The sequence below is a fragment of the Triticum dicoccoides genome, chromosome 7A, assembly GCF_002162155.2.
Source record: "Triticum dicoccoides isolate Atlit2015 ecotype Zavitan chromosome 7A, WEW_v2.0, whole genome shotgun sequence".
Taxonomy (NCBI): domain Eukaryota; kingdom Viridiplantae; phylum Streptophyta; class Magnoliopsida; order Poales; family Poaceae; genus Triticum; species Triticum dicoccoides.
In genome coordinates, this window is record NC_041392.1 from 736,579,141 (window position 1) to 736,601,581 (window position 22,441).

The 22,441-nt window shown below is 46.1% G+C and overlaps 1 protein-coding gene and 1 long non-coding RNA gene across 3 annotated transcripts; both read right to left on the bottom strand.

Annotated features, from left to right (window-relative positions):
• Window positions 1-5,432: 5,432 nt before the first annotated feature.
• LOC119334536 lies at window positions 5,433-7,690 on the bottom strand. 2 transcript variants are annotated; one of them, XR_005161398.1, is made up of 5 exons: window positions 7,558-7,690; window positions 7,362-7,478; window positions 6,712-6,779; window positions 6,133-6,265; window positions 5,433-6,020 (listed from the first exon to the last, which is right to left on the bottom strand). It is a non-coding gene; the product is annotated as an uncharacterized LOC119334536 (long non-coding RNA). The 2 variants fall into 2 exon arrangements; XR_005161399.1 differs by lacking the exon at window positions 6,712-6,779.
• Window positions 7,691-8,919: 1,229 nt separating this feature from the next.
• On the bottom strand, window positions 8,920-17,783 carry LOC119331648 (putative disease resistance protein RGA1). Its single transcript, XM_037604805.1, has 10 exons — window positions 13,881-17,783; window positions 13,586-13,764; window positions 13,352-13,488; window positions 12,413-12,577; window positions 12,255-12,330; window positions 11,921-12,167; window positions 11,645-11,736; window positions 11,463-11,553; window positions 9,829-10,379; window positions 8,920-9,667 (listed from the first exon to the last, which is right to left on the bottom strand). Exon 1 carries the CDS (start codon window positions 17,769-17,771, stop codon window positions 13,983-13,985), a length of 3,789 nt encoding a protein of 1,262 aa, XP_037460702.1. The 5' UTR covers window positions 17,772-17,783; the 3' UTR covers window positions 8,920-9,667; window positions 9,829-10,379; window positions 11,463-11,553; window positions 11,645-11,736; window positions 11,921-12,167; window positions 12,255-12,330; window positions 12,413-12,577; window positions 13,352-13,488; window positions 13,586-13,764; window positions 13,881-13,982.
• Window positions 17,784-22,441: the final 4,658 nt, after the last annotated feature.

Consider the following 22,441-nt stretch of genomic DNA (forward strand, 5'->3'; position numbering starts at 1 on the left):
GTCCCTTCGTCATCACATCGGCGAACTGTTGTGCAGTCAGAACATGAAGGACCTGAATACGTCCCAGGGCCACCTGCTCGCGCACAAAATTAATGTCCACCTCAATGTGCTTGGTCCGGCGATTATGAACGGTGTTGGCGGAAAGGTACACCACAGAGACGTTGTCACAGTAGACAACCGTAGCCTGGGAGACATCATGATGCAGCTCCTGAAGTAACTGTCGTAGCCAGGTCACTCGGCAACAGCGTTAGCCACAACTCGGTACTCAGCCTCCGTGCTGGAGCGCGAGACCGTAGGATGTCACTTGGACGACCATGAGATGAGTGAAGGACCGAGGTAAAGGCAGTAGCCAGAGGTGGACCAACGGGTGTCCGGCCAGCCAGCCCAGTCCGCGTCGGAGTAGGCCACCATCTCCAGAGAAGTGGATGCCGTGAGGGTGAGCTCAAGAGCCATCGTGCCGCGAATGTAATGGAGGATCTGCTTCATGAGGGTCCAATGGGAGTCACGAGGGGCGTGCATGTGGAGACACACCTGCTGAACAGCATACTGGAGATCCGGTCGAGTGAGAGTCAGATACTGAAGAGCACCGACAATGGACCAGTAGAAGGGAGCAGCCAACGCTGGCGAGCCCTCAAGAGCAGAAACCTTGGCCTTCGTGTCAACATGAGTAGCAACAGAGTGATAGTTGAGCATGCCGGCACGCTCAAGGAGCTCGTGCGCATACTTCTGCTGATCAAGAAAGAAGCCACCCGGTCACCGAACTACCTCAATGCAAAGGAAATAATGTAGAGTGCCCAGGTCCTTGATGGTGAACTCGTCACGCAGCCGGAGAGTAATCTGATGAAGAAGATCCGCGGAGGAGGCCGTCAGGATGATGTCGTCGACGTAGAGGAGCAAATATGCAGTCGTGACACTGCGGAGATAGACAAACGGTGAAGCATCTGAGCGAGTGACGCTGAAGCCCATTGTCTGAAGAAACCCGATGATCCGCTGGTACCAGTAGGGCTGGACCAAAAGCTCGTAGCTCGTGAGCTTAATGAGCGCTCGATATCTCGGCTCGTTAAGCTCGTCGCTCGCTTCTTAATGAACAGAGCCAATCATAGATTTTAGCACGAGTAGTTCGTTCAGCTCGTTAGTAACAACACAACAGATATTTTCATCTTACGTGGCAAACTTTTTGTAGGACCTCAACTCATCTATTCAATCTAATCGACATAGGACGCAACAAACGAGTGTATTTCTTTCGTAGCCACCATATTTCATCTTCAAAACTACAACTATGAACTCATCATGTAGAACGTAGCACATTATAATCTGTTAACGACCGCTCGCAAGCGCTCACGAGCTTAACAAGCTTCAAACGAACCGAGCCGAGCACGAGTTTCTACTCGTTAATCTTAACGAGCTTAACGAGTCGAGCCTTAATGAGCACCAGCTTAATGAGTACGAGCATAACGAGCCGAGTAGCTCGTTAATTCACCCCTAGGTACTAGGCGTGAGGTTCTTGCTTGAGCCCGTAGAGAGACCAGGACAGCAAACACACATGCCGAGGAAGAGATGCGTCGACAAAACCGGTGGGCTGCTCACAATAAACCTGCTCCTCAAGATGGCCATGGAGGAAAGCGTTGGAGATATCCATCTGATGAACTGGCCAGCCTCGGGACACCGCAAGCTGGAGGACGGTGTGGATCGTGCCCGGTTTGACAACCGGTACAAACATCTCAGTGAAGTCAACTCGAGCGCGCTGTCGAAAACCACGAACCACCCAGCGAGCCTTGTAGCGCTCAAGTGTACCATACAAGCGGGTCTTGTAGCGAAACACCCACTTGCTGCTGATGACATTGGCGCGAGAGGGCCGGGGAACCAGTATCCAGGTGCGGTTCCGCTGGAGAGCGTCGAACTCTTCCTGCATCACGGCAAGTCAGTGAGGATCACAAAGGGTTGCGCGAGCGGACGCAGGAATAGGGGACATCTCCACGGTGGAGGCGGCGAGGAGGTACTTGTCACTCGAGTACCGCAGACTCGGACGGTGAACACCAGCTCGGGCCCATGTGACGGGGCGAGACGGCAACGCCGAGATGTTCGGTGAGGCGGGCGGCGAGGCGACCGGTGAAGCGGCCGGCAAGGCGCCCGGCATGGCAGCCAATGAGGCCGCCGGCAACGCAGCCGGGAAGGGGGTGGCAGCAAAGCCCGCGGTGCCCGAGGCGGGGGCGGCGGGTGAAGAGGGGGCGTTGGCCGAGGCATCGGGGCCGGTCGAGGTGGCGGGGTCGGCCGAGGAGGCCGAAGAGGAGGGCGCCGATGGCGTTTGGGCGCGAAGCCCAGCTCGTCCCACGGTGCGAGGACCGCCAAATCCCGGAGGCGGTCCGAGAGCCGAGCTGGACCGTCCACCTGACGGAGTCGCCGAAGGGCCGCCGGTGGCCGGCGGCGACGGGGCGACGAGGGTACCTGCTGTTGAAACGGAAACACCTTCTCATCAAAGTAAACGTGTCGGGAGGTGAAAACACGTCGTGGGACGGGATCGTAGCAGCGGTAGCCCTTAGTGTTAGGTGGGTAGCCGAGAAAGATGCAGGCGACGGAGTGTGGTGCAAGCTTCTAAGGCGCAGTGGCGGCGATGCTAGGGTAGCAGAGATAGCCGAAGATGCGCAGCTCATCATAAGAGGGCAGTGCACCGAAGAGGAGGTGATGAGGTGCAAAGTTCCCCCGAGTGCGACATGGACGGATGTTAATGAGGAGTGATGCGGTGGCGAGAGCGTCAGGCCAAAAGCACGGAGGCACATTGGCATGAAAATGGAGGGTCCGAACGCAGTCGTTAAGAGTGCGAAGGACATGCTCAACACCCGTTCTGTTGCGAAGTGTACGGGCAGGTGAGACGAAAAGTCGTGCCATGTGTGGTGAGGAGAGTACGAACAGCTAGGTTGTCGAAATCCTTCCCGTTATCTGTCTGGAACGCGAGAATGTGACGACCAAACTACGTGAGAACATAAGAGTAAAAGGCGGCGAGCGTCGATATGACATCCGACTTACGACGCAACGGGAAGGTCCACACATAGTGCAAAAAACATCAAGTATGACAAGATAATAGAGATAGCCCGTATTACTTGCAACAGGAGCGGTCCAAACATCACGATGAATTAACTCAAACGGGTACGATGCAACATGAGAAGATGCCCTAAATGGGAGACAAGCATGTTTGCCGAGGCGACATGCATGACACGAGTGATCCTCGTTCTTATTACACGTGAAAGAAAAACTCCGAAGTATATGACGAAGGGTGGCAGGGTTGGGATGACTGAAGCGAGCGTGCCAATGATCCACTCTGGTGGTGAGAGCGACAGGGCCGGCGAAGGTGGTGGAGGTGGCGGAGTGAACCGGGTAGAGCTCGTCGGGGCTGTCACATCGGTGGAGTACCATCCGGGTACGAGCGTCCTTAACAAAAAAACCACACTCGTCAAACTCAACGGTAACATGATTTTGACGTGTAAAAGAACAAACATAAACAAGATTTTTAATAAGATCAGGAGAAACTAAGATGTTAGACAGTAACAATGGAGTAGAATTAGACGGAAAATATGCATGTCCTATGTGAGTAATGGGAAGGGAGGAACCGTCCCCGACGATGATGCGAGCGGAAGTGTGGACGGGATAGGAGGTGTGGAGGTTACCGGGATGAGCGGTCATGTGCGCGGTAGCTCCAGTGTCCATATACCAGTCGCCGCCGCCGGTGCAGGTGGACGGTAAAGGGGCGGTATGAAGAGCCGCCAGAAGAGACAGGTCCCGCGGCGCTGGTGGGAGAGCATGCTGCTGCGGCGGGGCCGTCAGGGGCGGCGGCAGCAGCCCACCTGGCTGCGGCTGCTGGCCGTAGGAGAGGGGCCCGTAGGGCGCCGCGTATGGCTGCAGCGTGGTGTAGAACACCTGGTGAGATGGGGGACGGGCGCCGAGAATACCCGGGGCAAGGGCACGCGGAACCGGCATGGAGTAGGCGTGCACGACGCCCGTCCAGGGGTTCTGGTCGGCGTACCATGGGGCCGGCTGGTACGGCTGCTGCGGCGGGCTGGCTGGTCCTCCCTGAGCGCCCGCGCCCCCCTGCTGCTGCTTGCGGCCTTCTCGGCGGCCTCCGCGATGGCCCCCCCAGTCGGCTGGGGCGACGGGAAGGGGGCGGGCGGGTAGGCGGGCGCCGGCGGTTGGGCCGGCGCGGGCCGCAGTGGTGATGGGGCCTGGCCCCCGCGGGTGCCGGCGAGAAGTGCGGTGTGGGTTGCCCGTGTCCGCGCCATCTTCATCCGGCGCTCCTCCTGCTTGAGGTACGTCACCACCTTAGCGAAGGTAGGATCCGGGATGAGGGTGAAGTTGGAGGCGGCGTTCTCAAAATCCTCGTTGAAGCCGGCGGTGAGGGTGCTGATGAGGTGCTCGTCATGGACCGTCTCTCCGAGATCGCGGAGCTCATCGACGAGCTTTTTGAGGCGCATGCAAAAATTGTCGATGAACGAGTAAAGCTGCTGAAACCCGTAAAACTCGCCATGGAGGAGGACCTTGCGCTGTAACTTGTTGTCGGTGAAGAGGCCATTAAGCATAGTCTAGATGGCGTAGGCTTGGCAATGGCTGTAAGATCTCTTTCTAGCATGACAATTGGCATCTAAGTTGTTGGTTGAACCATTTCTCCGGTCGACGAGTTTAGCTGTATTTTTCCATGTTTGGGTCGAACATCTCATGTCTCTCTACTTCTGGCACCATGTTCACGTCTTTTGCGTTTGTGCCATGTTTTGTACCACCCCATGTACTCATTCTAACCTTTTCTATCAATGAAATAATGCGCAAGTTTTACGTATTTGAAAAAGAAAAAACCGAAATGACCAAAAATATACTCCCTCTGTTCCTAAATATATGTCTTTTTAGATATTTATATACAAACTACATAAAGATGTATATAGACATATTTTAGAGTGTGGATTCACTCATTTTCCTCCGCATGTAGTACGTAGTGAAATCTATAGAAATACTTATATTTTGAAATTGTGGGAGTATATTTTATTCAAAAAGTATGTATAATATATTATTTTTTAGTATCCCAAAATAAAAATAAAAATTATTTTAAATGTGAAATTGTAATGTTCATGTGTTTGAGGCTGGACATGGGATTTTGTGTTTGGGCTTTGCCAAGCCGGCCCGACACCTGGCCCAGCCCAGAGGATGATCAGGGCTACTGTGAGAGACATGTGTATGCTACTTCCAGTTAATAGATGAAATGATTCTAAAAAAAAGGGTTTATAAATGAAATCACAGCACTGTGCAACTCGCCATTGAACATCGTGCGATATGCAATGCTTTGGAGGACGTTCCGTGCATCACATTTTATTTCGCTTGCTTTTGTGTGAGAGAGATGCTTGAGATATCTGGTGGGCGATCGGTTCAAGAGGGAACAGAGTACTGCGCTGCTGCTTAACACCAGTAATTACATGTCTGAACAATGAGCAAGCAAAGCTCCAAGCCTCACAGCTCGCTGCGGCCAGTCTGAAGCAGCATTACAACACACTTGAACTTGCTGGCTGGAATAACTGAACTGCACTAACAGTCTCCAGCATTTCTAAGTAAGTTTACAGCAGGGAAGAATTTATGTGTTGATCAACACTGCAGAAACATCATGGTTCATTTTGCCAAGTTGTCGCCACGCTGATCCCGGGTCGATCTGGCATGATGGGCGGTGGGAGGAGGAATTATGAAGTGTAAAGAGGCATTCCTAAGAGTGCGACTATTTTTTTTTGAGAATAAGAGAAGTGGAGGTGGGGTTTGACATGGTAGCTATAGGTAACAAACTATGTAGCGTGTACACTAACAATGAGGGAGGGAGGATAAGACAAGTGGAGGAGGAGGAAGATGGAGTGAGCCGGCGGCGATGAGCGCCAAATGTGACCAGAGCAGAGGAGATAACGCCAGGTCTGGAGCTAGTGGAGGAGGCGCTGCCCTGCTATCCTGTCTTGATTCATCAGGATTTGGAGCTCATCGACAGGGAGGGGAGCAGGCCTTCCCTATAAAATACAAGAAACAAATTAGTAGTGCCAAAAACCTGAATCGTCCATCATGCCACACCCACAGTTTGAAATGTAACTCTTTTAACCACCACTTGATGTCATCAGTTACCGCTGAAATGGTCGATTATGCACAACTGCGAAACTCTCCGCCGAGACACCATGACAGAGCCTCACTGCTACGTGGTTGCTTCTGAATACCAACCAACTTGTAAACATTAATTGTTGGGTGTAGATATATTGTTCTGCAAAAACAGGGCAGTGAATCTGAGAATCAGAAAAAATGATGAACAAGGTAATGGATTTCATCATCATGGATATAGTTGTTTGGTCATTACTTTCAGTCATTGGTCAGCTGGTTAACCTGCTAAACTGGAACTGAAACTCTGAAGGTTGACAGTGAAAAATCACCATATAACAAAACCGCACATGACGAGGATTTAGTCGGTTGTTGGGGGTAGCATGAACTGTATGAGCCAATAATCAACCTGCCCCAATACTTCACGAAACGTGTTTTAATTAACGTTGGTGTATATTCTGAAAAAAGGCTAAGCAAACATTCTTGCTTTAAACCAACAAAGTGGTGCAAAGAAGGCATGTTGCATGCACCATATGCATGCAGCAAGTTTTTTTTTTTTGAAAAGGAGGATTGTCCCCGGCCTCTGCAATGTATGCAGCAAGTAAAACATACCAGAAGATGAGATGCTCTTCCACCCAAATTGTTAGCCTTGTGAAACTGTAACACAGGATGTGCAGTCACTGGGAAGCCAACGCACGCATCAGTGAATAGTGTGGAACAAATCAGTGCTTTAGTAGGGTTCTATTATTTTTTTTCCCTTTCTAAAAGAAGAGAAATAATTGATCAACTGACCTTTTCTGATAGATGTTTTATGCAGAACTGTATACATTTTCCGATCATGTATACATTTTTTGCAGGTCATTTTCCGATCTACGGCACTGATCCGTTCGTGGTCGCTACTCACCCAGACGGCGGCCAGGGAGCATTTGGTTACTGGGTCTTTCCGCTGGGAGATGGTAGCTCGGGATATCTTCAACCGGTTTGGATGGCGGTCATGTAATAGGATAGATATTTAGTTTCCCTATCTAATTTGGGCCGGCCGGTTGCGGCATCTTGTCTTGGCTAGTGGGTGTTTCTAGCCTTTTTTTTAGGCTCTGTGTGAGCTTTCTGTACTTTTTTTTTTACTTTTGGTGACCTTTCGAACCATGTAGATACTTATCTATTTGTCTAATAAGATGTCCGTATGCATCTTTCTGATGCAGAGGCCGGGGAATCCCCCTTTTCAAAAGAAAAAAAAGAAGTGAAAGAACTGACCAACTGACCTTTTCTGATAGATCGTCTATATGCAGAACTGTGCGGCCCCTCAAGGACTGCAAGAACCAGTTATGCAGAACTGTGCGGCTCCTCAAGTTATGCATCTGTGAATAGCTGGAACATGCCTGGAACAAATCAGAGCTTTAGTAGGGTTCTATTATTTTTTTCCCTTTCTAAAAGAAGAGAAATAATTGATCAACTAACCTTTTCTGATAGATGTTTTATGCAGAACTGTGCAGCTCCTTCAGGACAGCAAGACATATGCTTCCATTACTATTATGTAGTTTCGATGCAACAACCAAGTTCTGAATTCCAACAGCAACACTAACGGTTGGCTGTCATGGTTCTGCAGAATCGAAGTAATGAATGCAAGACTTGCAGAATTATGGTTCGGCAGAATCCAAGTAGGGAATGTAAGACTCCCAAACTTAGCAAGGTAAGGGAACTCATTGTTGTAATTCATTACTTTGAATTGGTCAGTTGATGAAACTGGCAAGTAGGAGCAGAAACTCTGAAGGTTGCCCGGCAGTGAAACATTACCGTATATGCAATCTGCACAAGGTGTGGTTGTGAGCTGGTGGTACCATGGACTGACGACCAAGAGCATGAAAAAAAATAATGTACCTGGTCCAATATTGCATATAATGTACCACTGAGATATTCAGATAAGTGTGAGGAAACATAGTTGCCTTATGCCACCAAAGAAGGAGCAAAGAAGGTGTGCTGCTTACACCATATTCATCTTAAGCATTTTCTCTTTCTCTTCCATCAAGCTTTCTACCACCAGATCATCATTCCAAAACTCCGACGTGTGGATGGTAGCTAGTGTCAAGTAAACTGCAGACTGCACTGCTGAGAATGCTAAACTAAAAGTAAGGAAAAAATAGAGGGAAAGTGTGATGAACTGACATTTGAAACGATCCTGGTAGAACTGCACAGCTGCTTCTTGATGATACTTTTGTTACTGTTAATGTTACAGTTTAGTTGGAGCAACCAATTAAGTCCTGAATGCCAAATCCACTGTTGGCCCTAATGGTTCTGCAGAATCATTGTATGGTCAGAAAACCAACATATAAATGCTCAGGCAAACCCACTTTCCAGATGATACTGCCCTATCCAACCATGACTGAAAAATATATAGGCATGCATTCACCTTCAGCTTCAGGTCTATATATCGATATAGTGTCTTGGTCTTCAAAATTTAGCACGCAGCTTTTGCTCCGATCAATCCAAACTGTGGTACTCCGGCTCTATCTCAAATAGTACCACAACTGTGTAGAAAACGAAGATATATAAGTTCAGATAGCTACACGGTGTGTAACTGATATGCACACCGGAACGAGTACAAGTACAGGTTGGTTTTGCGCGCACTTTACCAATTTTTTTTTTTTGGAAAGGAGGATGACCCCCGGCCTCTGCATCTGGGAGATGCATACGGCCACTTTATTGATTATTCTCAAGACCTTACAAAGTATTACAACAATGAGCCTGAATTCACCATCTTGGCAACACATGCCGCTACTCCTATCCAAAATGATGGAGCGGTGCTAGCTGGGCCACTACCCAAACCACTCACCTAAGCCTAACATCAAAAGCCGGAAACCGAAACATATTCGAAAGCCCCAGCCGAGCCACATACCGGGTCTGGGGCACAATCCGGTCAGACACACTCGTGTGTCATCGCCGCCATATTCCACAGGTCCGTCTTCAGATCATATTGAGGCTTCTACCTTGTCTGGCCACTCTACCATCGACGTCACCATGACGCCAGACAACAACCTCCTCCTGCGCGAGTCCATCTCCGCGCATCGGGCGGCGAGCCTCCGCAGCTCCATGCCGCCGATCTTCGCCGCCATCAATGAGTGAGATGAAGTACCGCTCCACCACGGCATGTACAAGGCGAGGAAGGGCGAGGTCCCCACCGGAGACACGGCCGGAAGAGAAGCACCGCAGCCCCGAGACACTGCCCGGAGTTGCGACGCAGTAGAACAGGCGAGCCGCCACCAGGAACCAGACAAGCACGCCATGCACACCCAGCATCCCCATGCCCAAGTCGGCGCCTTCAAGAAGGTGACGACGCTGTGGCGCCGCCGCCGCTTAGCCACCGGGGCTAGGGTTTTCATCCGGGCGCACTTTACCAATTAACCGGCCGGCAAATGGATTGACTGACGTGTGGAGCTGCAACATGACTTGCATTAATCCTGACCAGATGTTGATCTATGGTCTTCTATCTCTATAAGAGTAGGCCAGAAGGTTTGACGACTTATGTACACAATGCAGTTGTAACGAACAGCTGTGCCGGCAATTAAGCCACCTGTCAGATTTAACAAGTTATTAGTTTTCTTTACTGCAACAAGTTATTGTAGTTAGTAGTACCAAACAGTGGAGAATCGTTGGGAGATATTTCCTTTCCTCGTATATAAGAAGGAAAAAAAGGGAAGCATGCTAGATAGATAGCAGGAGGCGTGTTGTTACCTTGTGTTACTCATCCACGTCAACACCTGGGATTGTTCCCCTTAATTTCTTGGTTTGCTCGGGGCTGCAACGTCTTGCGTGTAGTGTCTTCAGTGAAGTGGGGAAGGGGCCCTTTCCTCAAGAGAAGGAAGGGACGGCAGATTCGGGCAATCCTCAAATTTTATGACGCGGAGGGAGGTGAGGAGCTGAAGAGCTCTATCTTCCTCTCCCGTAAGGCTTTCTGCCCGCTGATCATGACTGAATGTTAAAGCCTCGAGGGTGGCGGCGAGGAGGGTGCAGATGGGAGCAACAAGGACCGCTGAGATGCAATCCACTTCAAGTGTTCGCAATTGGAAGGAGCCTGCACGCAATGATAGGTTGGTCCTTGCTCCCGCCAATTCTGAGAACAGATCCGCTGATATAGAGCGGCCAAGGCACTTATCTGTGTTATAGACCCCCAAGGTATCAAGGTTGACTGTGATGAGAGGATTAAACCCATCCATTGTCAAATTCTCACAGTCCACCAGATATAGAATAGTGAGACAAGTGAGGTTGGAGAGCAGAGCCATTGACTGCATGATAGTAGATACAACACTTGTGAATTGCAATAATATGCTCTAGCCTTTAAATACATTTACAGTAGGGAAGAATCAATGGAGTGATAAATGAACAAGAAACATTTGTGTGTGGCCTAGCTAGCATTGTCCATTTGGAACGCACATTCTGATACGAAAACAAAGCAACACAATGCTGGAAGAATGGACAATTTATTCAAACTCTGCTGCTTAACACTAATCAGTAATCACTAGGTTCGTCGAGTCAACAAGCTAGTAGATAGCTAGGATGTTACAGCTAGCTGTCCACTCTGAAGCAGCAGTTTGTTACAACACTTGAACCTTTTCTTTCCGAGTTTCTTTGCTTGATAGCTGGAACTGAACCGCAACCACTAAATCCCAGACTTTTAAGTAAGTTTATTGCAGTAGGGAAGATTTGTTGTACTGATCGACACTACAAAAAAGCATGCATCATTTTCCGAGGTCGCATCGTCATCATCATCTCTGGTGTGGCCAGTTCTGTCCATGCTGCTTGCTCCCGTCGACTGACCCGGCAAGATGAGCAGTGGGGGCAGGAAGGAAGGAGGGAGTGTAAAGAGGCATTTCTTCGAGAGAGAAGAGATCCGATATGATTTGTGTTGGTGATCAAAGGTGTGCTTTGTATGCATGCACGACGCGATGCACGCTTGAGAGCCTAACTAATTCCTACTGATGCTGCTCAAAACTGTGTTTGTTTACAAGGACCAACAGGGGAGGTGGAGGAAGATGGAGTGGTGGCAGCATAGCAAGCCAGATGAGGACGTGGTTTGGCGATAGCAGACATGGTAGATGAGATGGTGGCGAGGGAGGAAAGGGGCGGCGGTGGGGAGGGAGGGAGGATCAGGCGGTCCTTTGGGGAAGAGAAGAGAGGAGCCATGTGTCTGGCTTCATCAGGAGGGGAAACCTAGACGCAACATGCATAAATCAATCAGTACCAGAAAACAATCATGTCACGCTGACAAGAAGTGATGTAACTTCTCTAAATACGTGCTGAGTCACTACCTTTTGATGTACAGTAATTAATTACAGTGCTATTGAAAGGATGGATGCAGAACTGCGCACCTCTCGGTCGGGGCTCTCTGCAGCTACAGGTAATTTACTTCTGAATGCCAACATGTAAATTCACTCTTGGCTGCACACTGATTGTTCTGCACTGCATAAACCGAGTGATGAATTTAAGACCTAGGAACTCATGAATATGAATGCTCAGTTTATTATCATTTAGATTAGGTCAGCAGGTGAACCTGCTGAACGTGTACCGAAACTCTGGCAGATGGAAGTGAATGTCACCATAAAGAAATCTTCAAATTCTGCAGTCGGTGGTACCATAATCAACCTGTTCCAATGTTGCACGAAACATGTTTTTATTAGCATTCAGATATATTCAGATAAAAGGCTAATAATACATTCTTGATTTAAACCAACAAGAATGGAGCAGAAAAAAGGTCTATTGCCTACACCATATACACTAATTAACAGCTACTTGTATCATCTAAAGTTGTTAAGATAGATCAATATACCTGAGCAGAGGAGAAATCGCTCTTGCACCCAAATTGATTATGTCGTGAAACATAAGCTGCTCAGTCACTAGGAAGTCCACCAATGCGCATGCAAACAAGCGAATCGGCCGATACTCCAAGGAACCAATGAAAAGACTTAGACATCAAGACTGAGGCTCTTTGCAGGTTACTTTTCCTGTTTGGATGTAAACAACCAACTTAGCTTCTGAATACCGACTTCTGAATTAACCGTTGGCTGCAACCTGTTCTGCAGAAATAGAATAACGAATCTAAGACCCCAAAAATGATGAGCGAGGTCATGGAATTAATCATCATGGATATAGTTGATTCAGACCTTACTTTAATTCGCTAGGCAAAATTAGAGCTGAAACTCTGAAGACAAGACACAATCACACAACTGCATGGTGATGCTGCGACCACATATATGAAACAAATCAGCACCGAAAATATGTAATGTAACTTGTTTAAACGAGTAATGAATCACCACCACACCTCAGGAAGTAATCAACTACTCCCTCCGTCCCAAAATAAGTGTCTCAACTTTGTACTAACTTTATTTCACAACCGCTCAGCTCTCCATCGAGACATCCAGAGGGATGGAACAACCGAGCTCTGAATTAATGCCCACTTCTGAATCCACTGTTGGTTGTAATTGGTCTGCAGAATCAAAGTAATGATTGTAAGACTGAAAAACGATAAACAAGGTAATGAAATCCATGGATGTTAGTATTGCTCAGTCGTTACTTTCGTTGTTCAACAGGTGAACCTGCTAAAGTGCTAAATATAAACTGAAACTCTAAAGCTTCCGTTGTTACCGTCGTTGTTTGGATGGAACAACCGAGCCTAGCTTTGAATTAATGCTCACTTCTAAATCCACAATTGGTTGTAATTGGTCTGCAGAATCAAAGAAATGAGTGGATGGATCGGCGACTACACTGGTTGTAGATATGGGGAGTGAGAGCACTCCTCATTATCGAATTTGTAGGTGTGAGTGGTGGCTTCGGGCGATTTGATGTATGTTTCTTGTCAGACCTTTGTGGAATAATTAATAAAGATGGCTGCATGCATCGATTGATGCAGAGGCCGGGGGTTCAACCTCCATTTCTAAAAAAAAAGAATCAAAGAAACGAGTGTAAGACTAAAACAAACGATAAACAAGATAATGAAATTAATGGATGTAAGTATTGCCCGGCCACTACTTTTGTCTGTCAACAGGTGAACCTGCTCCCCCGCAAAAAAAAAAAACAGGTAAACCTGCTAAATATAAAGTATAAAATGAAACTCTGAAGCTTGAGAGTGAGTCAAGTCGGTGGTTGCATTCTTGCTTTAAGTAAAGTTGACAATCTTATGAAACACAAGATGTGCAGTCACTGGGAAGGCAATGCATGCACCAGTGAATAGCTAAAATAAGTGAAAGAACTATCCACTTACCTTTTGAGACAGTCAATGCAAAATTGGACAACTCCTTCAGGACATCAAAACATATGCTTCCATATCTGTTATAGTTTGGATACAACAACCAAGTTCTGAATTTCCAGAAGCAAAACTGACGGCTAACAGTAATGGTTCTGCAGAATCCAAGTAATAAATGTAAGACTCACAAATAAGCAAGGTAAGGGAACTCATTGATATAATTCATTACATTGAGTTGGTCAGTTGATGAACCTGCTAAGTAGGAACCGAAACTCTGAAGGATCGATGCCGGGGATTAAATATATAGGCATGCATTAACCTCCAGTGTCGTGTTGGCCTTCCTTCAAAATTAACCATGTGGCTTTTATTGCTAAACATGCATACTGTAGTACTCCTACTCCATCCTAGTGTGCTCCGTAGATGGAATGCGGCTGAAACGATAGATTTAACAAGTTAGTTAGTACTGCAGAACAGTAGAGAATCGTGGGATTGATTTCCTTTCCTTGTATGAGAAGAAGGAATACATAGATAGCAGGAGGCGTGTTACCTTGTGCTAGTCAACCCAACACCCGAACATCTGGGTTTGTTCCCTTTAATTTCTCGACCTGCTCTTGTAGCTCGGCACCGCAACGCTTTACGAGTAGATACTTCATTGACGCTGGAAGGGCTCCTTGGGCAGAGTTCGGATTTGAGGACAACCTTGGACGCATAGTTGCCCAAGGGAAAGAAGGCTGTGTAACCCTTGAGGAAGGGACGGCAGATTCGGGCAATCTTCAAAACTGATGAAACAGAGGGAGGAGAGGAGCTGAAGAGCTCCTTCTTCCTCTCCCGTGAAGCTTTCTGCCCGCTGATCATCCCTGAATTGTAAATGTTGGAGGGTAGTGGCGAGGAGGGTGCAGATGGGAGCAACAAGGACCGCTGAGATGCAATCCACTTCAAGTGTTCGCAATTGGAAGGAGCCTGCACGCAATGATAGGTTGGTCCTTGCTCCCGCCAATTCTGAGAACAGATCCGCTGATATAGAGCGGCCAAGGCACTTATCTGTGTTATAGACCCCCAAGGTATCAAGGTTGACTGTGATGAGAGGATTAAACCCATCCATTGTCAAATTCTCACAGTCCACCAGATATAGAATAGTGAGACAAGTGAGGTTGGAGAGCAGAGCCATTGACTGCATGCCTGACTCTCCTATGATCACAAGTATCTTGATGGAAGCGGGGAAAGGCCTGATGGTGTGAGCTGCTTCGACGGGCCACCGAAAGAAGTTGGGACAATCCATTACTTTAACTGATTCGAGGCACATGAGATCCTGCAGTCCATGGCACGTGATGCTGCATTTGTGGAATTCTAGCCTTGCTAGGGATTTATGTTTACTGAGCTCCTTGAGTGAAAAGCGTGGCACATTGCTGATTTGCGCTTCCTTTACATTACGCAGATTATGCAAGGCCAGCTCACCACTGTACTGGTTAATATACATCGTCTCACCTCTAGAATAATTAAGCTTTGAAGAAGGAAGTTCCACATGACAAAATTTCAGCGTGGACGTGTGAGGCATGGGGGGCAGAGACAACTTTGGGCAATCTTCAATGGACAAATGCAGAAGATTGGGATAAGAGACGGAGCACTCCAGGAAGGGCACCGCACAGAGATTGGGACAATTTGTGCAAGTAATGGATTCAAGCCTTGAAAAACAATGGGTATTAACTCCCCCAACCCACTCGACAAATTCACATAAACTAGCAAGAACGATCTGCTTCAGAGACGCAAAGCTTTTGTCTGTGACACCACCAAAGCCAGGTCTGATCTCACGAAGTGCAGAAATCCGAATCAATGTGAGTGACGTGAGATGCCGTAGCTGCCCAAGTGGTAGGGTGCCCCAAGATACACACTCTAGGTAGAGAGACCCCAACAGTTTGATGCTAATGTCACCACACAACCAAGTAGGACCATTTATACCACCATGATTTATAATGCCAAGTGCTCCAAGATTATGGTGTGGCTGAAGACCATCAAGAACACCATATTCTGTGCTATGTTGGTGATCTGTACCCCAAACTAACCACAACTCTTTCAAATCTCTTTTAAACACAAGTTTCGCTTCTGCAGCCTCTTCCTCGGTTGCCACCTTCTCAAGATTATGTATGCTGAGTTCTCCTCCAAGCTCTGTTAGTTCCCCCAACTCTCTCAGTTCATATCCAACACTCTCTTTTTTAACACAGAATTTCTTTAGCTCCTGCAGGCATTTCATCTTTCCGATCCCAGGAACATTGGATTGGAGTTCTTTATCAACAAAAAGATGGCGTAAATTTATAAGGCGGCTAATGTCTTTAGGTAACTTTCTATAGTCACCAAAGCTTCTAAGGTCTAAAAATTTCAAGTGATAAAATCTGGATAGTGTACTAGGCAAAGTCGGTTCTGACCAAATGTTTGAAAAATATGGTCCTGTAATTTTTAGGTATCGGAGGTGGATAAGTTTTGAAAAGTTGAGCGGCAAATTTTTTTGGGAATTTGCTACTATATATAGGACACGAAGACCCTCTATTTCCTTAAAAATATCTTTCAAAAATCCATCAGTTGTTTCATCATATTTTCTAAAAATCATCAAAGCTCGCAAATTGCAAATGTCTATCTTGCTCCTCAATTTAATCATTTCTTCCCTAACACCCCCTTCAAATCTATCTTCCATTGTGAGAGATACATGTCGAACAGTTTGTGGGATGTCATCAACTCTAAAATTTGACCTACATATGTTGAGGCACTCTTGCGACGAAACACTTAGAGACAACTCATGTAATAAATCATGCATTACATAGTATGGTTGCTCAGAATCATTAACTACCTTCACAAGGAAGCCATTATCTACTAATTCTTCTATATAATTCTCATCTTTTTCTATGATTCTCAGTGCAATCCAAAAATACGTCATATCTAACTTCTTAAATTCAAAATCTTCAGGGAACAAGGAAAAATATGAAAAACATTTCTTTAGATGAAAAGGAAGGTAGTCATAGCTAATCCTTAATGATGGCATAATGTCATCAACAATTTTCACTTTTTGCCACTCGTTGTTTTGAAAAACTCCCATCCAATGTCCCCGAGAGAAGTCCTTGCTCAATAACCGACCAACCGTTATGGCTGCTAGAGGTGAACCCTTCAATTTTTTTGCAATATCAATTGCAAGATCACCCAAGTCCCCTTGGCAATACTCAGGTTTGTTGACCCCAAATATTAATGAAAAAAATGTGAAGAAGTCATCAAACTCCAGACCTTGCAGTGCTATTGGGTTGGTGGTTTTAACTATTTCAGCTATAGATGGAAATCGAGTTGTGACAAGAACCATGCTACCCTTGGCTTCGCCCATCCTGAATGGAGCTAACAGGGTTTTCCATCCCTCACTATTGCATTCCCATATATCATCAAACACAATTAAAAACCTTTTTGACTTGAGTTTCTCTGTGATGGATATTTGGAGCTCGGCTAAATTGTTTGTTTGATTTGAAGTGTTGCTTCCTTGTATGGAGCCAAGGATCTGTTGGCTGAGCTTAACCACATCAAAATCAGTTGATACACATACCCAAGCCTTAACAGTAAAGTGATCTTCTAGCCTTTTATCGTTAAAGAGGTGTTGGGTGAAAGCTGTCTTTCCAATACCCCCTGGACCAACTATAGGAAGAACAGGAAGGGTTTCAGGGTGATCTGTGGCAGTAGTGAGCATATCATCTATGGTTTTATCCAAAAGGGCTCTTCTCCCATGTAATGTTTGTTGTGTACTGGTTGATCCTGTGACACGATGGCTTGGGGTGATTGTTCTGATGGTGCTATGGTGTGGAATTATTGGGAGCAACCTCAAGACACTGTCACACAGGGACTGGATTTCCTCTATCACTGACTTGATTTTTTTGGACATGGCAACTCTATCAAATGGCAACTTAGCAACTGGACCATCATTATCATCACTGCCAGGGTTTAGAGTGGCATTGGGAGGGTTCTCAGTAATGACATAAGCAGCAGCAACATCATCACCATCTTTCACGCGCATACAAGAAAAGCATGCAAGACAGTTACCGACAGTGTGGCGAAAAGCATGACGACCGTGGCGAGCATGGCCACGGAGGTCATCACCCAGATCCGGCACCGCGTAGTGGGTGTCGTTGAGCTGGTCCTGGATGATGAAGTAGTGGAGCTCATCCAGCGCGTCCTCGGCCTCGTCGGCCTTGGCGTTGAGCTTCTGCAGCAACCCCTGAAGACCGAGGTTGTCGCTCAAACACCTCGTCTGGGCCACTTGCAGCAGCCCTTGCGCGAGCATGAGATCCTCCTTGATCTTCTCGGAGTTGAGTCCGAGCTGGGAGCTGGCAACGTAGGCCTGCACGAACTCATCGGACAGGTGGTTCAGCACGCTGCCAATGAGCCTATTCGCCGCGCCGATCGCCGCCTCCATCTGCTCCGGCGCCCCGGCAGGCAGGGTTGGTTAACTATGGTGGTTGGTGGTGTGTATGAGAGGTTGTGTGGGCAAGCTAAGCTAGCTGTTCGGATGTGTGCCCCTGGTGGGTTGATGGATGGACCCATTTATAGCACAGGTGTGTACGCATAGAGCTTGTCTGCGTGTGATCCTATGCAATTAACGAATAACTAGTAAAGTTTCGTGCTGCTAACCTAGCTAGATATGAAATTGAAGGACGAGCCAGTCCAGCATAAAAAATCAATGAGGAACTCGAGGTGGACGACAGTCCATATATGAAAGCAACTAAGCACGAGACAAAAAGGTGCAGAATTTTTAAGGAAGCACGGCCTGCATTGATTCGATGGAAGGAAATTGCTGCGACCGGCCGTTGCTTGTCTCATCTGCACGCTAGTTGGTAAGCACTGGACGAAAAAGATGCAGATTTTTTTAGGCAAAGAAGAACAGATTGGCCGTCGTTGATGCCGCGCGTGAGGCCGGGGAGGCGAACGGGAAGGGGAGCCGCAGATCGAGGTGCCTGCTGCTGCACCGGCCATGGAGTAAGGAAAGGCAGAAACCACTTTTTACCGGTTCAGGGATGTACCGGTGAAACACCCACCGTTGGTTTGATTTTAGATTTGTGCATGGGTCTCCTCACCCCATAAGTATATGCATGTATTCAGCTTCACACACTTTGGTATCTCTCTTTCTTTCTCTGACAGCTTTTCTTCCACATGCGTACTATTGACAACTTTTTGTCATACACAGCTATGGGTGGGTCATACAAAGTGCATGCACAGAATACACTCACTCTTTCCCCTCTCTATCTCCACAAATCCCTACATTTTATTGTTTCTTTAACAATTTCATTTAGTCGTACCTTTTAAACTATAACTTCGTTTTTAATCTTTTTATATATATTTGAACTCCTAATGCGAAGACCTTTTGAACAAGAGCAATTTTGGATATATTTAATTATTGTTTAAATTTCACCGTTTCAATTCACTTATTTCACTCAATCTTTTTCCAGTGTGTTTGCCAAATTGCTTATTCCAGTGAGTGCCAACAGGTGAAACAGGTTTATTTAAAAAAAAATGTGAACTTTGCTGTTTCATTGTGTGAAATTGATTATCTTCAAATATATCAAACCGGTATGTTTCAATTATATGAAACATATTTTCCTAGTTTTGTCCAGTTGCTTATTTCCAATCGGTGAAAATATATGCAACATTTTATTTCAAAAATATGTGAAATAGATTATTTCAACGAGTGAATTAGGTTATTTAGTATCTGAAAGTAGTTTTTCCAAATATATGATACATGTTTCAGTTCCTTTGTCAACCAGATACGTGTTTCATACATTTCAAAAAACAACTCGTTTCATATATTTCACATAATTCGAAAATCTAATTTCACCCATTTCATATATTTCAATTACTTCAGGGAATTGAAACATGTCTTTTAATTCAAAATGAGTGAAACTTAATTTATCAAAACAAGTGAAATTTGTTTTTGAAACAAGCAAAGTACTCCAATATTGACATGAGTGGGATTGTTTTTCAAAATGAGTGAAATTTGTGTTTTAAAATAAGTGAAACCAGTATTAAAAAATGTTTGAAATTAGCTTGCTTTAAATGAGTGAAATCATTTTATGAAATTAGTGAAATATTCACTTTAAAATAAGTGAAACTAGTATTTAAGAATGAGTGAAATTAGTTATTTTAAATGAGTGAAATCATTTTTATGAAATCAGTGAACTTGTTTTTCAATAATAGTTTGGATGCCAGACGGAGCGCACCGCCTCCGGCGAGGCAGCGACGACGCGCTTCCCGCTGGATCCAAACGCCATTCCCGATGAATTGTATCCGATCGCTATCGGGTGTTCTCCTCGAGGGCGGCCATCTCCTCTTCATGCTTGACTAGGATGAGGTCCCAATTCACAGATCAGGTGATAGAGGACTCGAATCCACAGCCCACCATGCCAGAAAAGTGCGGAGTTTGTGGAAGGGAGCTTGGTGGTGGAGTGAAGTGGGGCTAGGGTTTGATCTGGCAAGCGGATGAGGATGAGTATATGCGGGGTAGGATAGGCCAGCGTGAGCCGGATGCGACGTGGTGATATTTGTAACAAGACAATACAGATCCTGCCGTCGCTTTGAACTAGGCATTTTAAGTGGCGAGGTAGAGCCTAACCATCTGATCGTGCTGAGTGCAACTTGCTAATACAATAAGGGGGTCATCAGTGCGCTCAAGGTCATACAGAGTTTCTGAGAAGAGAGATGCTTTCTTTATTATTGTTAAAAAAGGTAGATGACCTTGAACGACGAAGCAAAGATGGAAATCACATGCATGAGGCCGGAGCTGGTGAGAGTGGTTGGGGAATGAGGTTAGGAGCGGCTTGATCGTGTTTCTTTTAGCAAGTGGGCGGGGATGAAGAAAATTGTGTAGAGCTATTTGTCTGTCTGTGTGTCTTTTGTGGATGGATTCTTTTGTTGTCATCCACTTCAATCGTAAAGACAAACGATTGGTGGTCACTTGCATCTAGAACCATTTTTCTTCTCGTTTTTTGGCCGGCCACTTGATCGTGCTGTAACGCAACTTGACATGTTTGCTTCTTGAATGTAATATAAATACTCGTAAGGCCGGCCATCTTGACGCTTACGTTCTAAAAAGTGGGTGAATGGGACAACCATCAAATTCACATGCATGAGGCCAGAGCTAGAGACATCAATTTGAGGGTGGTTAGCAAGGAGTAATGAAATAATTAGAAACCAAAGTTTGGTCGATTGGCCGAACCCTCGGGGAGCAATGTACGCCTGAAAACGACAGAATTTTATTAGTTTTTGTTTACTTCTTGAACAGCTATGGTCTTGCAGAACGTTTCCAGCTCCCATTGTCTAGAATTCTTTCTCCGCCTTACACCATTTCAGGCTTACGAAACAAAGTTTTAAAGTTTTAAGAAGTAGAATGTTGTAACAGTTTGTGCAAATACCAGCTCATTCCGGACCTTTTCTACCTCATTGATTTTTTATTTTTACGGGAATATTTTTCTATCTATTCATCTTCAATCACGGTAGTATAATGAAACACCAGAAATAATAAAATTACATCCAAATTCATAGACCACCTAGTACAAGAACTTAAACGAGCCTGTGGTGCATCGGCGTTATCGCCTATCCCTCGCCGGAACGGGAAAATACTTATCGTAGTAGATAGTGAGAAAGTCATTGTGTTAAGTCCCCATAGGACCAACGCACCAGAATAACAACCTCCACTGATGAAGAGACGTGTAGATTGAAATGATCCAACCAGAAAACACACAAACGCAGACGAACAAAGACCGGATCCGAGTAGATTCATCCAAGACAATCAACAATCGAATCCAGCGGGCTATGCCGGAGACGCACCTCCACACGCGCCCACCGATGATACTAGACGCACCACAGGGACGGGGCTAGGCGGGAGAACCTTATTCCATCTTTAGAGGGCCGTCATTGTCTTGACTATTGAACAGGACACCAACCGTAACAAAACCAAAAAAACATTTAAGGCCCCGTTTGATAACAAAGTATTATAAAAATTGAAGTATTGCAAACTACAGTAACTTAGTTCGTAGATACACAATACCACAGTTTTGCCATAACAGAGTAATTTAAAGTATTTAGAATACTGTGCACCTATTTGGCAAGAGCCGTTTGAAGCAGTTCCGAACGGTGCGTTGAGCTAGCTAGACACATGCAAACTCATTAACGGCATGCACTTAGCACAGACGTATGATCATGCACTAACTAAATGGCCAAGCTAAACACGCGGAGGCAGTCAACGGCGGAGCTGCGCGTTGCCCCGAGCAGCTTGGTTTTCTTTTCGCGTCTCGGATCACCAAGAGGTCTGCGTGGAGGCATGACCTAAAGCTCCGCAAGACGGTGGTGTCAGCAACGGATCATGCGGCGAAGCTGCTCGTGAACAGAAACTCTATGTTGCACCGATACTTGGATACGTATAGGATACGTGATACGGGGATATGCCTGATACGCCAAATTTCTGAAAACATGGATACGGGGATACGTTTATATATAGATATTACATATATTAATTATTGAAAATAAAATAGAGCTTCTAGATCAAAGCATGCCTCAATAGAATTATTCCCTTTGTTTTCTTGCACTTGGTCCACTTTCATTAATTGGCAGTGGGATTTTCCTGGGTTTGTTTTTCCAATCAGTGCATCGACTCTCTTTTCCTCACCTTTCAATTGAACAAGAACATTGACAATCATGTTTTGACATGAACTCACGCCCATGTTGGGTATTTTCAAAAGGTCCACCTTTACTATTGAAGGGATTTCATGTCGAACGAAGGGTTTTAGGTATCCAAGAAGTATCGCAGAAGTATCCTAGGAGTATCAAACTTTTTTTAAATAAAAAAATCGGAGGATACTTACGTGGTACGTATCGGGCCGTATCAGGACAATATCCGAGTATTCGGGCAGTATCCGGCTGGATACGCGCGCTTTCTAAAGTATCCGCGCAATGTAGAAACAACTCGGCTTTCATCCACGTTGCCCGGAGCAGCTTGCTCCGCCCCATCAATCATGGCAGTTCGTACCGCACTGTACTGTTGTTCCTTGATCTGTCCATGGCCGCCCGATCAAGACGACCTCCACAGAAAATGGG